General features: G+C 52.7%; 1 protein-coding gene across 1 annotated transcript in view; it reads left to right on the top strand.

The window, feature by feature from the left end:
- Nucleotides 1-18588, top strand: part of LOC133357725 (protein furry homolog) — a 73840-nt gene that overhangs the window by 49710 nt on the left and 5542 nt on the right. Inside the window, exons 21-24 of the mRNA XM_061575820.1 lie at nucleotides 3308-3406; nucleotides 10621-10638; nucleotides 13794-13904; nucleotides 17574-17776. Coding sequence (XP_061431804.1) covers nucleotides 3308-3406; nucleotides 10621-10638; nucleotides 13794-13904; nucleotides 17574-17776 — 431 coding nt within the window. The remainder of the gene's footprint in view (nucleotides 1-3307; nucleotides 3407-10620; nucleotides 10639-13793; nucleotides 13905-17573; nucleotides 17777-18588) is intronic.

Genomic DNA, 18588 nt, shown 5'->3' with positions numbered 1-18588 from the left:
GCACCTGCTGGGTCTGCCCCGTGACCTCCTGCACCTAGCCTGGCACAGTAGTGGGCACAGGTGGTGCACAACAGGCGTCGTGAGGGTCGGGATCGAACCCACGACCTCCTGTAGACCAGGCGAGGGAGTTAACATCTCACCACGGAGAGAGAGAGAGACACGCAAACCCCAAATACACAACAGGCGTCGTCAGGGTCGGGATCGAACCCACGACCTCCTGTAGACCAGGCGAGGTAGTTAACATCCCGGCACCCCGATCTGGCCGCTCTGCGTGACGAGATCGTTCCGGGGCCTAACTCAGCAGGCCGTATCCGAATATCGGGTTTATTTATCCTGGAGAAATCCGAAGAGCTAGGACGCTCTGTGTTCTTGTGACTCGTACCTGACCTCAAAGAGGAATTGGCCAAACGTGTCCCAGTGTAGAAACTCCTAAAAATAGAATGGTCTTGAATCTTTCTCGAGCAGACGGATAAATACATTTAACACGTTGTAAGGCTTTCGCGACCAATATTATTCATGATGAAAGTGTTTGGGTTAAATCGCGTTATTTATAAATGTGTCGTAACCCTCCACCACCCGACACGGCCAATCAGTAAAAAAGTGTCACGTTGACAAAAGACAAAATAGTTCATTCTAGATTTGAAGCTTTCGTGACTGCAAGGATTCATATTCTTAGGTTTTTTAGGTAAAGTCACGTAGGTAAAACATCAAAATTAATAAAAATAAATAAAATAAAACAAAAATCACGACGTTTCGGAGGCAACACAAGTCTCACTTGATGCAGCTAATCCGGCTGTGACGGTCCCACCTGATGACGGAGACTTGTGTTGCCTCCGAAACGTCGTGATTTTTTTTAATTTTATTTATTTTTATTAATTTTGATGTTTTACCTACGTGACTTTACCGAAGAAAACCTAAGAATACAAAAAAGTGTCACTGCTTTAGCCCACCGGTGTGTTGAAGAGTGAAACCACAACATTTACAGTTTTTGAGTACCACGTTTCGCTGGTAATTGCATCCAGTATCATCGGACAAAGCAGTGAACTATTTTGTCTTTTATATTCTTGGTTCTTTCGGTAAAGTCACGTAGAAGGGAAATAATAAAATAATATTCATATCAAAAATACATTTTCTTGCCGTGGATTTCACACCTGATGATGATTGCTTGTGTTGCAATCGAAACGTCGTGAGAATTTTTATTGTTTTATATTTTTATTATTTTATTATTTCCCTTCTACGTGACTTTACCGAAAGAACCAAGAATATGAATCCCTGCAGTCACGAAAGCTTTAAATCGAAATTTAATTTGTCTTTTGTCAACGTGACACTTTTTTTGCTGATTGGCCGTGTCGGGTGGTGTGGAGGGTTACGACACATTTATAAAGAATAACGCGATCTAACCACAAAACACCTTGATTATGGATAAATAAATTACATCGGTGCCACCGCCAAACATTCGGCGCCCGGCACCAGATCAGCAAAGCGTGGTGGGGGGGAGAGAGAGCAGACAGATTGACGATAGGCTTGACGAATGAATTAATGAATGAGTGAGTGGCTGACAAGAATCATGAATGTGTGGGCCGAGCGAGCTAGCACTGTGGCTTCTGACGGACCGCTAGCGCCAACAAACAAACACACAATGTGTCACCGCTGGCATATCCTTAGGTTTTTTCCGCTCAAGTCACGTAGGTAAAACATTAAAATTAATAAAAGTAAAATAAAATAAAAATCACGACGTTTCGGAGGCAACACAAGCTTCCGTCTTCAGGTGGAACCGTCACAGCCACGACAGCTGTATCAAGTGAATGAGAGATTGCAGGACCCAGCAGGTGCCACGGGTTGACCGCTGGCATTTCGCGAATCTGAAACGAGCCCTCCTGCGTCTCTCGCGATGCAACCTTGTCACAGCCGTCCCTGTTTTTATTTTTCGTGGGAGGGGTTGGGTGGTTGGGGTGCCAGGGGGTTTATTCACTCGCCCCCCCCCCGTCTCTGTGTGTGTGTGTGTCACTCTCCCGGCTAGACCCTGAGAGTTTCATGGTAATAACCGGTGGTGGCACGTCACGCGCTCAGCCGCGGCTGTCACAGGTTGTGCCACGTGGTGCAGCCGCGGTGTTTGTAGACAAACCGTCAAGCTGGGGGAGTGACAGCGGTAACATTTAGACGTCTACCTCCTCACCCCCCCCTCTTCATCGCTCCCTCCTCACCCCCCCCTCATCCCCCCCCCTCATCCCTCCTCCTCACCCCCCTCCTCCTCACCCCCCCTCCTGACCCTCCCTCCTCACCCCCCTCCTCACCCCCCTCCTCACCCCCCTCCTCACCCTCCCTCCTCACCCCCCCCCTCCTCACCCTCCCTCCTCACCCCCCCCTCCCTCCTCCTCCTCGACTCACATCGAGACGAGGGGTAATTGATAATGGGGTTGTGGGGGTGTATACCTGATGGCATTAGCGGGTCTCATAACACAGATTTGGCGAGATCATTTGACGTGGCCTCTTCATGATTCTGGTGGTGGTTGTTGTTGTGATTCCGCTCGTTCACCCGAGAGAGTCTCACCGGAGTCCCAAGACTTCTTTTGTGAGGGTCCTGCCAGGTTTTCCACGGTCGGAGGGACAGCAGTTGCTGCTGCTACTGCTGCAAGTGTAGTTAGCCAGCACACGAGGGGGCGGGTGGCCAGCACCACGCCCGGCCGCCTTTGTCTCCCCATTTATTGTGAAAAATTTCGGTCACAGTTCCTATGATCACTGTGACATTGCTTTAATGGCTTTATTTTGGTGATTTCGAAAAGTTTTTTGGTGTGGCCATGTTTGTTTGTTGTACTACGGAGTTAGACTAATGGCCTTAATCTAAGTTGTCTTGTTTGTTGTTGTTGTTTGACTTGCATCTCACTAGGATTTTTGCACACAGCGTTGGTGTACGGCGCTTTTTCTGGAAGATTTTGCTGTTTTTTCCTGGATTTTCTGTTTGCGCATAGTCACTTTAAGATGTTTTCTTGTTCATGTTTTTTTTTTGCATCCGATTCAAGAGCCGAATGGCTCACAGGGCCATACCAAATAAATGAGACTGAAATAAATGAAACTGAAAACTGAAAAAGCAGCTACGCACGGCGCAAAAAAGCTCAACATACACACGCGCACACCCACCCGTGTCGGCCCGACCCAGAAGTCAGCGACACATCTCAACATCGGCCACGCACCGATGATGCCCCTCTTCCTCCACCTGTGCAACGTGAACTACGTTGGTTTCTCACACGCCCACTGTTGCTTCTTTGCCGCCCACCCCCTCCCACTCCCCCCGCTCACCCCGTCTCAGTGGCTCAACGACTGCAAGAGAACCTTCGTGGCTTGCGGCCAATCGGAGGAGATGACGGGCGGCGTGATAACCAGCCAGCCAATCGGCTGCAAGGAGAAGGTACAATCGAGACGGCTGGAAGGCAGCGGCAGTTGTGAACGGCGGTGGACACAAGCAGAATGATTTATGTGGCAGCGCGGGGAAAGTTGCTGGGTTCAAGTCCTGGGGCTTTGCGTGTGTGTCTCTGTCTCTCAAGGGGTTCACAATGGTTGTGTCGGAGACACTGAACCGGTACCGCTAAGGCGCTGGGTTCAAGCCCTGTGCAAGGGCACAGGAATTAGTGGCCGGGTCACGCAGAAGGGCAGCGGGGGAGGGATGGGAAGGAGTGGAGGGGGCGAGGGGAGGGAAAGAGGAAGGGAATGGGCGATGGTGGGCAGGAGGTGAGGCTTTGAGAGGGGGACAGGAAGGAGGTGAAGGAGGAGGACTGCTTCATGTACAGGGGTGGTGTTGAGTCTGTGGTGTGGTGTTGAGTCTGTGGTGTGGTGTTGAGTCGATGGGCAGTGTTGAGTCTGTGGTGTGGTGTTGAGTCTGTGGTGTGGTGTTGAGTCTGTGGTGTGGTGTTGAGTCGATGGGCAGTGTTGAGTCTGTGGTGTGGTGTTGAGTCTGTGGTGTGGTGTTGAGTCTATGGGCAGTGCTGAGTCTATGGTGCAGTGTTGAGTCTATGGGCAGTGTTGAGTCTATGGGCAGTGTTGAGTCTATGGGCAGTGTTGAGTCTATGGCCAGTGTTGAGTCTATGGGCAGTGTTGAGTCTATGGGCAGTGTTGAGTCTATGGGTAGTGTTGAGTCTATGGACAGTGTTGAGTCTATGGGCAGTGTTGAGTCTATGGTGTGGTGTTGAGTCTATGGGCAGTGTTGAGTCTATGGGCAGTGTTGAGTCTATGGGCAGTGTTGAGTCTATGGGCAGTGTTGAGTCTATGGGCAGTGTTGAGTCTATGGTGTAGTGTTGATTCTATGGTCAGTGTTTAGTCTATGGGCAGTGTTGAGTCTATGGTGCAGTGTTGATTCTATGGGCAGTGTTGAGTCTATGGGTAGTGATGAGTCTGTGGGTAGTGTTGAGTCTATGGTGCAGTGTTGAGTCTATGGGTAGTGTTGAGTCTATGGGTAGTGTTGAGTCTATGGGCAGTGTTGAGTCTATGGGTAGTGTTGAGTCTATATGCAGTGTTGAGTCTATGGGTAGTGTTGAGTCGATGGTGCGGTGTTGAGTCTATGGGTAGTGTTGAGTCTATGGGTAGTGTTGAGTCTATGGGTAGTGATGAGTCTGTGGGTAGTGATGAGTCTGTGGGCAGTGTTGAGTCTATGGGTAGTGTTGAGTCTATGGGTAGTGATGAGTCTATGGGTAGTGTTGAGTCTATGGGCAGTGTTGAGTCTATGGGCAGTGTTGAGTCTATGGGTAGTGATGAGTCTGTGGGCAGTGTTGAGTCTATGGGCCATGTTGAGTCTATGGAGCAGTGTTTAGTCTATGTGCAGTGTTGAGTCTATGTGCAGTGTTGAGTCTATGGGCAGTGTTGAGTCTATGGGCAGTGTTGAGTCTATGGGCAGTGTTGAGTCTATGGGCAGTGTTGAGTCTAATGTGCAGTGTTGAGTCTATGGGCAGTGTTGAGTCTATGGGCAGTGTTTAGTCTATGTGCAGTGTTGAGTCTATGGGCAGTGTTGAGTCTATGGGCAGTGTTGAGTCTGTGGGCAGTGTTGAGTCTATAGGCAGTGTTGAGTCTATGGGCAGTACGAACGCCCCTCATGAGTAATTTGTTAGCTGACGCCCGCAAACGACCAATCGTCGCTTTGTAAAGTCGTCATCGCCGCCGCGGCCAAATCATCGTCGGGGTCATAAGTTGAAATCCAGGTCAGGGTCATTGCCCTCCCTGGGGAACCGTTCAACGGCGATTGATCCGTGGAGAGACCGGGACCCCCGCCATAGTAACGTGGAATTTACAACGCTGGCTCCTTGCCCCCAATGGGCGGATGAGTGCCGCCCCCTACTCGAGAGAGCAGAGGACGATCTGTGAAACATTAATCATCTAAATTGGCCGGGTGTCTGTTGTATATGTCGGGTTATGAAATTTTAACAAAAATAATAAAAATTAAATGAAGATTGGAAAAATGCGTAGATCGCATAAATTATGCTAATGTATGTAATTATATGCATATATTATGATAATCATGGAGATAATCGTGGGTGGTTCTTCATGGCCGTGTCAGAGACGCTGAGCTGGTGCCGCTCTGGGTTCCAATCCAGGTTTTGTCCCCAACCACAGCGATTACACCTCGGTCTCATAGACCCACACAGAGACCCGCAGACCCACACAGAGACCCACAGGCTCACACAGAGACTCACAGACTCACGCAGAGACCCATAGACTCACGCAGAGACCCATAGACTCACACAGAGACCCGCAGACTCACATATAGACTTACAAACTCACATAGAGACCCACAGACTCACACAGAGACCCATAGACTCACACAGAGACCCATAGACTCACACAGAGACCCATAGACTCACATAGAGACCCATAGACTCACACAGAGACCCATAGACTCACACAGAGACCCGCAGACTCACACAGAGACCCACAGACTCGCATAGAGACCTACAGACTCGTACAGAGATCCACAGACTCACACAGAGACTCACAGACTCACATAGAGACTTACAGACTCGCAGGCTCACTCAGAGATCCACAGACTCGCATAGAGACCTACAGACTCGCATAAAGACTCACAGACTCACACAGAGACCCACAGACTCACACAGAGACCCACATACTCACACAGAGACCCATAGACTCACACAGAGACCCATAGACTCACACAGAGACCCACAGCCTCACAACAGACACCCATAGACTCACACACAGACCCATAGACTTGCACAGATACCCATAGACTCGCACAGAGACCCATAGACTTGCACAGAGACCCACAGACACCCACAGACTCACATAGATTCACACACAGACCCATAGACTCACAACAGAGACACCCACGGACTCACAACGGAGACCCGCGTAGACACGAGCTGCGATCAAAGCGGGTTGCTTAGCGTCGCGTCGAGGGCGACGTTTCGTCGGCTGAGCTGACGCTGCTCCTCGGTTTCCTAGGGCACGGGCCTCAACGTGCCGTGGCTCTCTCTGGGGCCAGCCTGGCGCGGGGGAGGGAAATTACATTAGCCTTTCATTTAATCAGCTGGGGGCGGCGGGGGGAGGGGGGGGGATTGTGGTGGGGGGGGGGTTGGTGGGGGGGGGTTGGTGGGTGGGGGGGTGGCGCACCACTCCGAGAGATGAGCTTCGGGTTTATCGATCGGCCGGGATATTTACGGCCGACAGAATCCGTCTCGGGCTGTTTAACCCCTTTGGGGGGGGTGGTGGGAGTGTGTGTGTGTGTGTGAGACGCGCGCTAGCAGCTGACGGCCTACCGTTAATACAAAGGGACCTGGGTTCGAGACCTGCCCGTGGCGGGGCTGGGTGGGTTGGGGGGGAATTTAAAATCGACGTGTCGGAGACACTGAAACGGAACCGCTAAGGTGCTAGGTTCAAATCCTGCGGCTTTGTGTGTGCGTCTCTGTCTCTCTCTCTCTCAAGGGGTTCACAATGGTCGTGTCGGAGACACTGAAGCGGTACCGCTAAGGTACTGGGTTCAAGCCCTGGGGCTTTGTGTGTGCGTCTCTGTCTCTCTCTCTCAAGGGGTTCACATTCGCCGTGTCGGAGACACTGAAGCGGGACCGCTAAGTTACTGGGTTCAAATCCTGGGGTTTTGTGTGTGTCTCTCAAGGGGTTCATAATGGTCGTGTCGAAGACACTGAACCGGGACCGCTAAGTTGCTGGGTTCAAGCCCTGGGGCTTTGTGTGTCTCTCTCAAGGGGTTCATAATGGTCGTGTCGGAGACACTGAACCACTACCGCTAAGTTGCTGGGTTCAAATCCTAGGGCTTTGTGTGTGCGTCTCTGTCTCTCTCAAGGGGTTCACATTCGCCGTGTCGGAGACACTGAAGCGCTACCGCTAAGCTGCTGGGTTCAAGTCCTGGGGCTTTGTGTGTCTCTCTCAAGGGGTTCACAATGGTCGTGTCGGAGACACTGAACCGGGACCGCTAAGGTGCTGGGTTCAAGCCTTGCTACGTCCATGATAGCCTTGTTGCTGTAGGAATGATAGCGGCAATACAGCATGTATGTACATCATTGTTGCTGTTGTTGTTAACATAGCAGTAACACCGAATGTCTATACATCATTGTTACTATAGCGGCAACAACGACTGTATGTACATCATTGTTGCTGTTGTTGTTAGCATAGCAGTAACACCGAATGTCTAGACATCATTGTTACCATAGCGGCAACACCGACTGTATGTACATCATTGTTGCTGTTGTTGTTAACATAGCAGTAACACCGAATGTCTATACATCATTGTTACCATAGCGGCAACACCGACTGTATGTACATCATTGTTGTTGTTAACATAGCAGTAACACCGAATGTCTATACATCATTGTTACCATAGCGGCAACACCGACTGTATGTACATCATTGTTGCTGTTGTTGTTAACATAGCAGTAACACCGAATGTCTATACATTATTGTTACCATAGCGGCAACACCGACTGTATGTACATCATTGTTGTTGTTAACATAGCAGTAACACCGAATGTCTATACATCATTGTTACCATAGCGGCAACACCGACTTTATGTACATCATTGTTGTTGTTAGCATAGCAGTAACACCGAATGTCTATACATTATTGTTACCATAGCGGCAACACCGACTGTATGTACATCATTGTTGCTGTTGTTGTTAACATAGCAGTAACACCGAATGTCTATACATTATTGTTACCATAGCGGCAACACCGACTGTATGTACATCATTGTTGCTGTTGTTAACATAGCAGTAACGCCGAATGTCTATACATTATTGTTACCATAGCGGCAACACCGACTGTATGTACATTATTGTTATTATTGTGACTGCAATATCGGAAACACCGATCGAACTAAATGATAATCATTCACATCTTTGTGCCATTCAACGTGCGGGGTCAAAGGGGAATTCCGTGAAGGAGCTGTCAATGTCCTCCTGCTGCGTCGTCTCTGCGGTCCGCTTATTCGATTCCACGTTGAGGAAACGGCGCGTTTGCTTAGAGGGTCGGGTGTGTGGGGGAGCCCCTGGCTGGATGTCAGGGTGGGTCAGCGTTGCGGTTTGCGGGTTGTGGGACCTTACCGTTGCGTCTCTCGCTCGCTTTGTCTCTCTCTGTGGTTAGGGGGCTTCGCTCGTGGTCTGGGGAGGGCGTGGGTTCGAGTCCGGTTCTGGGACTGACTTAGTAGCTCTACTTTCATCTTCTTGGTTCTTTCGGTAAAGTCACGTAGAATGGAAATAATACAATAATAAAAATCAAACATAATAAAAAATTATTCTCACGACGTTTCGGCCACAACGCAAGCAGCCGTCCTCAGGTGGAGAAGACAGAGTCTGACTCTTGTCTTCTCGATTTTATTATTTCCCTTCTACGTGACTTTACCGAAAGAACCAAGAAGATGAATCCCTGCAGTCACGAAGGAAGCTTGAAATCGAAATTTAACCAGCTCTACTTTCCTTTGGGGTCATGGTTCGTATTGGGTTCGGGGTTAGCGTTGAGTTAAGGTTAGGATTGGGTTCGGGGTGAGTATTGGGTTCGGGTTAAGACTGTGTCGGGGTTTGTGATTGCGTTAAGGTTTGGGATTGGGTTAGAGTTTGTGTTGGATCACTATCAACATTGGGTTAAGGTTTAGGATCGGGTTAGGGTTTAGGATTGGGTTAGTGTTTAGGATTGGGTTAGTGTTTAGGATTGGGTTAGGATTTCGAATTGGGTTCGGGTTTAGGATCGGGTTAAGGTTTAGGATCGGGTTAAGGTTTAGAATTGGGTTCGGGTTTAGGATCGGGTTAAGGTTTAGAATTGGGTTCGGGTTTAGGATCGGGTTAAGGTTTAGAATTGGGTTCGGGTTTAGGATCGGGTTAAGGTTTAGGATCGGGTTAAGGTTTCGAATTGGGTTAAGGTTTAGGATCGGGTTAGCGTTGGCGTTGGTCACACGCACATGACGCACGCGTCTTTTACATGACGCACGTGTGTTTTACATGACCCACGCATCGCAGTGGCACGCGCGTGCGTCACTGCAATGCGCAGCGTTTCCGTCCCGTCTTGCCTTTCAATGACGTTAATGGCTCCTCCGTCGATCTGTTTTCCGGGATTTGGCGCTGTCACGCGGTAAAATCGGACACCCGGCGAAAATTAACCGATCGGCGATTTGCCCGTATAATAATAATCAAAAGTGGGGCGTGTGACCCAGCCCCATTGTGTGGTCTTGCGGAACCCGGATCGAGGTGTTCCGATCGCGTTAGATTCCGCTCACGGTCGATGCGACAAGCACGTGTCAAGGGTCACCGATTTAAATTTCGATTTAAAGCTTCTTTCGTGACTGCAGGGATTCATCTTCTTGGTTCTTTCGGTAAAGTCACGTAGAAGGGAAGTAATAAAATAATAAAAATAAAACATAATAAAACAATTCTCACGATGTTTCGGCCACAACGCAAGCAGCCGTCTTCACCTGAGGGCGGCTGTTTTATATTTGTATTATTTTATTACTTCCCTTGGTGAACATGTCCTCGTGTGAAACACGCCCCCCCCCCCTTTGTTTGATTGACTAACGACCAGAGGTCACAAACGGGTTTTGATTCCTTACCCGTACCCGGCCGGGTACAGGTAGCCGTATCCTACCCGTACCCTACCCGAAATGAGTGACAAACGGTTACTCACCAGTGACTCACGGCCTACCCGTACCCGTACCCGGCCGGGTACGGGTAGCCGGGTATCGGGTAGGGTACGGGTATCGGGTAGGGTACGGGTATCGGGTAGGGTACGGGTATCGGGTAGGGTACGGGTATCGGGTAGGGTACGGGTATCGGGTAGGGTACGGGTATCGGGTAGGGTACGGGTATCGGGTAGGGTACGGGTATCGGGTAGGGTACGGGTATCGGGTAGGGTACGGGTATCGGGTAGGGTACGGGTATCGGGTACTCGGTTGCGACCTCTGCTAACGACCACTCGTGATCGGCTAATTGCTCGCAGTCCGTTTCCGCAGCACTGCCCGATGTTTGGCCGAATGGCCCCGACTCGCTCGCTCACTCATTCTCTCGTTCTTTTCTTCTCTCAATTCCTTATCCTCTCTCTCTCTGTCTGTCCTCTCTCTCCGTTCCTTCCCACCCCCCCCTCACCCCCCCTTCTTGTTTACTTCTTACGCTCGTGCTAAGAACTTGGAATCGCTAGCAGTAAGTACGGATGATTCTACTGTGCCTCTCCCCCTCCTTTCACAATTGACCTCCCGCAAACCCCCCCCCCCCCCCGCCGCTTTTCCTATCTGTGTGTAGGCTGTATGTTCTCCCGCTGTTCTGCATGGCTTTCCTCCGGGTGCTCCGGTTTTTCCTCCTCCCGTAGCCGAAGTAAAATGCCCGTCGTACGATGGAGCCTCTATCGGGCCCAAAAACAAACGCGCAAAAACGTCCCCGACGCCGGAGAAAATCACGACGCTTGGAGGTCGCAGGTCACTCGGTTGGCGTGGCAACATCATCGTCGTCCCCTTCACCGCGGAAACCCCACCGCAGCCCGTGATGGCAGCCTTTTGTGCCGCACTGGGGCAGCTGCCGCTGGGGGTGCCCCTAGGCTAGACCACCAGCATCGCCACCGATACTGCGGAAACTACCGCAGCCCGTGTGTTGTGAAACACAGCGGCGCCTTGCTCCGTGACGACAGCCATGTGTGCCGCACTGGGACAGCTGCCGCTGGGGGTGCCCCTAGGCTAGACCACACAGCGGCAGCGGCAGCATCGCCACCGCTACTGCGGAAGCTGCCGCAGCGTCAACCTCTGTGGACGACCGCCTTGCGCCGCGGGAACGACGGTGTTGTGTGGTATACAGCGTGACGGTGATGTGTGGTGTACAGCGTGACGGTGTTGTGTACAGCGTCACGGTGTTGTGTGGTATACAGCGTGACGGTGATGTGTGGTGTACAGCGTGACGGTGTTGTGTACAGCGTCACGGTGTTGTGTGGTATACAGCGTGACGGTGATGTGTGGTGTACAGCGTGACTGTGTTGTGTGGTATACAACGTGGCGGTGTTGTGTACAGTGTGACGATGTGTGGTATACAGCGTCACAGTGTTGTGTTGTGTACAGCGTGGTGATGTTGTGTACAGCGTCACGGTGTTGTGTGGTATACGGCATGGCGGTGTTGTGTACAGCGTGACTGTGTTGTGTGGTATACAGTGTGACGATGTGTGGTATACAGCGTGGTGGTGTTGTGTACAGCGTGACGATGTGTGGTATACAGCGTGGCGGTGTTGTGTGCAGTGTGACGATGTGTGGTGTACAGCGTGACGGTGATGTGTGGTGTACAGCGTGACTGTGTTGTGTGGTATACAACGTGGCGGTGTTGTGTACAGTGTGACGATGTGTGGTGTACAGCGTCACAGTGTTGTGTGGTATACGGCGTGGCAGTGTTGTGTACAGCGTGACGGTGTTGTGTGGTATACAGCGTGGCGGTGTTGTGTACAGCGTGACGGTGTTGTGTGGTATACGGCATGGCGGTGTTGTGTACAGCGTGACGGTGTTGTGTGGTATACGGCATGGCGGTGTTGTGTACAGCGTGGCGGTGATGTGTACAGCGTCACAGTGTTGTGCGGTATACAGTGTGACGATGTGTGGTATACAGCGTGGCGGTGTTGTGTACAGCGTCACGGTGTTGTGTGGTATACAGCGTGGCGGTGTTGTGTACAGTGTGACGATGTGTGGTATACAGCGTCACAGTGTTGTGTGGTATACGGCGTGGCGGTGTTGTGTACAGCGTGGCGGTGATGTGTACAGCGTCACAGTGTTGTGCGGTATACAGTGTGACTATGTGTGGTATACAGAGTGGCGGTGTTGTGTACAGCGTCACAGTGTTGTGTGGTATACAGCGTGGCGGTGTTGTGTACAGCGTGACGGTGTTGTGTGGTATACGGCGTGGCGGTGTTGTGTACAGCGTGGCGGTGATGTGTACAGCGTCACAGTGTTGTGCGGTATACAGTGTGACGATGTGTGGTATACAGCGTGGCGGTGTTGTGTACAGCGTCACGGTGTTGTGCGGTATACAGTGTGACGATGTGTGGTATACAGCGTGGCGGTGTTGTGTACAGCGTCACGGTGTTGTGTGGTATACGGCGTGGCGGCGATGTCGAACGGTGCACAGCGTGACGGTGACGTGCTGTGCGCAGCGTGGCGATGTGTGGTATACAGCGTGACGGTGACGTGCTGTGCGCAGCGTGGCGATGTGTGGTATACAGCGTGACGGTGACGTGCTGTGCGCAGCGTGGCGATGTGTGGTATACAGCGTGACGGTGACGTGCTGTGCGCAGCGTGGCGATGTGTGGTATACAGCGTGACGGTGACGTGCTGTGCGCAGCGATGCGATGTGTGGTATACAGCGTGACGGTGACGTGCTGTGCGCAGCGATGCGATGTGTGGTATACAGCGTGACGGTGACGTGCTGTGCGCAGCGTGGCGATGTGTGGTATACAGCGTGACGGTGACGTGCTGTGCGCAGCGATGCGGCGGGTGTCATCCACCGTGTTGTCTACGGTGTCGTACGCTTAGGTTGTTTCGGTAAAGTCACGTAGATAAAAAATAAAATAAATACTAAAAATACTAGAAAAAATAATAGAAATAAAATAAAATCACGACGTTTCGGAGGCAACACAAGTCTCTGTCATCAGGTGGGACCATCACAGCTAAGATGGTGTCTTTCGATTTCAAGCTTCTTTCGTGACTGCAGGGATTCATCTTCTTGGTTCTTTCGGTAAAGTCACGTTGAAGGGAAATAATAAAATAGTAAAATAATAAAACATAATAAAATACTAAAATAAAACATAATAAAATACAATTCTCAAACATAATAAAATACAATTGTGAGAATTGTATTTTATTTCGATTTAAAGCTTTCGTGACTGCAGAGATTCATCTTCTTGGTTCTTTTGGTAAAAATAAAACATAATAAAATATTTTATTATAGAATGGAAATAATAAAATAATAAAAATTTACATAATACAATATTTTATTATGTTTTATTTTTATTTTATTATTTCCATTCTACGTGACTTTACCGAAAGAACCAAGAAAATAACAAATTTCGTAGCAAATTTTTTGGTGAGCGAACGATCAAAAGGGGGGGGGGGGGTTGGTGGTTGGGCTTTTACCCCTTTCCAGATGCTTCATTTTGATAGCAGCGGGCAAAAAATTAATAATCTGGGCGATGCGTGTGTCAGCGGTGAACCGGGCGCGTTTTTAATAAAATCTCTCGTCCGCCAACGTTGGAGCTGTTCCTCACGCGGCTTCTCTCCTCTCCCCCGTCCCACCCCCACCCCTCTCCCATCCCGGCCCCCCCCTCCCCCCAGCAAATGGAGTTGTGCCGAAGGCTGTACAAACTCCACTTCCAGTTTCTGCTGCTTTTTCAGTGTTACGCCAAACTGACGGGCAGCCTTGAGGTGCTACGCTCCAACCCCACGGTGAGCTGTCGCCACGCGCGCGCGCACCGCCTGCACCACCACCGCCACTGCCACCACCGCCTGCACCGCCACCACCACCACCACCGCCTGCACCACCGCCACCACCACCGCCGCCTGCACCACCACCACCACCGCCACCACCACCACCACCGCCTGCACCACCGCCACCACCACCACCGCCACCACCGCCTGCACCACCACCACCGCCACCACCGCCACCACCATCGTCACAATGACCGCGGCAGCACCACCATCACAATCGCCGCCACCGCAATCACTGCCATCGCAATCACTGCCACCACCAACAATCACTGCCATCACGATCTCTGCCACCACCAACAATCACTGCCACCATCACCGCCACAGTCACAATCACGGCCACCACCACCACAATTACCGCCACCCACTAAAATCACCACCACCACAATCACCACCACAATCACCGCCACCACCACCACAATCACCGCCACCACCACCACCGCCACCACCACCACCACAATCACCGCCACCCACTAAAATCACCACCACCACGATCACTGCCACCAACCATCGCCACCACTACAATCATCGCCACCACTACAATCATCGCCACCATGATCACTGCCACTAACCACCATCACCGCCACCACAATCACCACTGTCACAGTCACTGCCACCACCAGTATTACTGCTACCACCACCACCACCACAACACCACTACCGCTACCGCAATGGCCACGATCGCCGCCACCATCACAACCGCCGACTCCGCTATCGCGGGTCGACCGAGAACCACCATCTGGGCTCGACCTACGGATAGAGACTCGTCCCACCCGCCCCGTAGGAATGTGGAATTTCCACCACTGTCTCTACGGGGCCGCGAAACGCACGAGCCCCAAGACAACTGCTCTTTGGTTTTTTTTTTGCGGTTTCTATTTGTAATCCCCGCCACCGCCGCCGCCGCCGCCCCTTCGCCTGTCCCGTCGAGTCAACGCTGACGGGAAACAGGACCGCCTTGGCCCGTAATGTCATTACCTGGACAGTCCCGTTTAGGGCCGGAGCCGCAACCTCGTTAGCTTGCGTCATTTCCTTCGGGGGGGGGGGGGGGGGGGCCTCTGCCGAGATGCGTAACACGATCTCGGCGTCGTAATTTCCCCGCCGCCCCCCCCCAGAGGAATAGGCGGACAACGCTTACGCACGCGCTGGTTCGCTTGCTAGCTAGCGAGTGCTTACGCACGCACTCGCTAGCTAGTGCTTACGCGCTCGCTCGCTCGCTAGCGCTTACGCACGAGCTGCGTGCGACTACAACGGCTGCCGTTGTGGGCTCGTGCGCGTGTCGAAACTTCTTTCGCGCCATACAAAGGCGACCTAAATTTCTAATTTAAAGCTTCTTTCGTGACTGCAGGGATTCATCTCCTTGGTTCTTTCGGTAAAGTCACGTAGAAGGGAAATAATAAAATAATAAAAATAAAACATGTAATTAAAAAAAACACTATAAAATAATTTATTTTAATAAAATAATAAAAATGTTTCATTTTTATTATTTTATTATTTCCCTTCTACGTGACTTTACCGAAATAACCACGAAGACAAAGGCGACCTAGCTAGAGGGTGGTGGCGGCGGGGACTGGGCGTGGAGAGGGGTGGGGGGGGAGGTCAACAAACTAAAAGGCAAACGCAAACAACTGCCGTGTAACTCCTACCGGGGACGACTGCCACCACGTTCACCGTGAACGTCACGCGTCGATTCCTCCGCGGTCTGTGCCACGCGCTCACCGTCCCGTGCACCACCCGCACACTCTCGTCTAGCCTAGGGGCTCCCCCGGTGGCAGCTGTCCCTGTGCGTCAGTCTGCCAGCAGGGTTGCGATGTTGCTGCTGCTGCGTCTAGCCTAGGGGCGCCCCCGGTGGCAGCTGTCCCTGTGCGTCAGTCTGCCAGCAGGGTGGCGATGTTGCTGCTGCTGCTGCGTCGTCTAGCCTAGGGGCGCCCCCGGTGGCAGGATGCCCCGAGGGACAGGGATGAGACGGTACGGGACAGGGAGGACAGGACGGGGGAGGGTTTGGTATGGGGGAGATGGGATGGAGGGGGGAGGAGGGATGAGCGCAAGGCAGTAAGTGGCAGCCTCGGGGGGGGATCTCAAGGAATCAAGGGAGGAGAGAGCTCCATTGTGCGCGTGACACGGCGGTTTAGTCTCAAGACGGGTGGCCTCGGGGCTGTCCTGTGCATGCATCATCCCTTTAAACCCGCAGACTTACCACCCACTCACTCACCCACCCACCCACTCAACCACCCACTCACCCACCCACCCACTCACTCACTCACCCACTCACTCACCCCCCACCCACTCACTCACCTACCCACTCACTCACCCACTCAATCACCCACCCACTGACCCACCCACTCACTCACTCACCCCCCACCCACTCACTCACCCACCCACTCACCAACCCACCTACCCACTCACTCACCCCCACCCACCCACTCACTCACTCACTCACCCACTCACTCACTCACTCACCCCCCACCCACTCACTCACCTACCCATTCACTCACCCACTCACTCACTCACCCACCCACCCACCCACTCACTCACCCACTCACTCACCCACTCACCCACCACCCACCCACTCACTTACCTACCCACTCACCCACTCACCCACCACTCACTCACCCACCCACTCACTCACTCACCCCCCACCCACTCACTCACTCACCTACCCACTCACCCACTCACTCACCCACCCACTCACTCACCCACCCACTCACTCACTCACTCACCCACCCACCCACCCACCCACTCACCCACCCATCACTCACTCACCACCCATTCACTCACCCACCACTCACTCACCACCCACTCACTCACCCACTCACTCACCCACTAACTCACTCACTCACCCACCCACTCACTCACCCACCCACTCACCCACCCACCTACTCACCCACTCACTCACCCACCCACTCACCCACACACCCCCCTACCCACCCACCCACCCACCGACTCACCCACCCACCCACTCACCCACCCACCCCCACCCAAGTGGACTGTGGTTAATGTGGCTGAGTCTCCCAAGGCAGCGTAGTGGGGGGCGTGTGACACGCGACGAGCTGGTCAAGCCCCTTCCATTAAGCGAGCCTGCCGCTTTGTTTGTATCGCCCCGGGGGCTTGTTGCAGAGAGTGTGAGTCTGTGTGTCTCTGTGTGAGTCTGTGGGTCTCTATAAGTCTGTGAGTCTCTGTGTGTGTCTGTGAGTCTCTGTGGGTCTCTGTGTGAGTCTGTGGGTCTCTATAAGTCTGTGAGCCCCTGTGTATGTCTGTAAGTCTCTGTGTGTCTCTGTGTGAGTCTGTGGGTCTCTGTGTGAGTCTGTGGGTCTCTGTGTGAGTATGTGGGTCTCTGTGTGAGTCTGTGGGTCTCTGTGTGAGTCTATGGGTCTCTGTGTGAGCCTGCGTATCTCTGTGTGAGTCTGCGGGTCTCTGTGTGAGTCTGTGGGTCTCTGTGTGAGTCTATGGGTCTCTGTGTGAGTCTATGGGTCTCTGTGTGAGTCTGTGGGTCTCTGTGTGAGTCTATGGGTCTCTGTGTGAGTCTGTGGGTCTCTATGAGTTTGTGAGTCTCTATGAGTCTCTGTGTGAGTATCTCTTCCCCCACACCTCCTCACCCCCCCCACCTAACCCCCCCACCTCCTCACCCCACAGCTCACGGACGTGTCCACGGAGCTGGCGGAGCTCCACTGCGGCCTGCGCGTCGCCGCGGTGGCTGCGGACGCGGCTGACGGCGCCACGCTTGCGCGCCTGGCGGCACAGCCGGTGCTGTGCCCCGAGGACGCGGTGGTGGCGCTGCTCGACTCTCTGCGCAACCGCGAGCTCTACGCGGCCCTCCTGCAGCTCAAGATCTCCAGGTTTCCCACCGCCACCTTCGCAGCTAGCACCTCCTTCATCAGAACCACCACCACATCTACCACCACCACCTTCATCAGCACCACCACCACCTCCACATCTACCACTACCAGCACCATCACCACCACCACCTTCATCAGCACCACCACCACCTCCACATCTACCACCACCTCCATCACAACCACCACCACCTCCTTCATCACCACCACCACCGTCCACCTCCTCCTGCACCACCACGACCACCACCACCTCCACATCTACCACCACCTCCAGCACCATCACCACATCCTCCAGCTCCTCCACATCTACTACCTCCTCCACCACCTCCAACCACCACCAACCACCACCTCCTGCACCACCACCTTGTCCAGCGTCACCTCCGCATCCTCCTCCACCAGCGTTACCACCACCGCGGCCAGCACCACCACCTCCTCCATCACCACCACCTCCTCCATCACCACCACCTCTCTACCACCACCTCCTCCATGATCACCACAACTACCTCCTCCATCACCACCACCGCGTCCCCCCCTCCACCACCACCTCCATCACCACTACCACCTCCATCACCACTACAACTACCTCCTCCATCACCACTGCCACCTCCATCACCACCACCACCTCCATCACCACCACCACCTCCATCACCACTACAACTACCACCTCCATCACCACTACCACCTCCATCACCACTACAACTACCTCCTCCACCACCACTACAACTACCACCTCCACCACCACTACCACCTCCATCACCACCACAACTACCACCTCCATCACCACTACAACTACCTCCTCCACCACCACTACCACC

Source organism: Lethenteron reissneri, chromosome 59 (genome assembly GCF_015708825.2).
Source record: "Lethenteron reissneri isolate LAM-NWPU_2019-01 chromosome 59, ASM1570882v1, whole genome shotgun sequence".
NCBI lineage: Eukaryota > Metazoa > Chordata > Hyperoartia > Petromyzontiformes > Petromyzontidae > Lethenteron > Lethenteron reissneri.
This window is presented reverse-complemented; position numbering and strand designations above follow the sequence as displayed.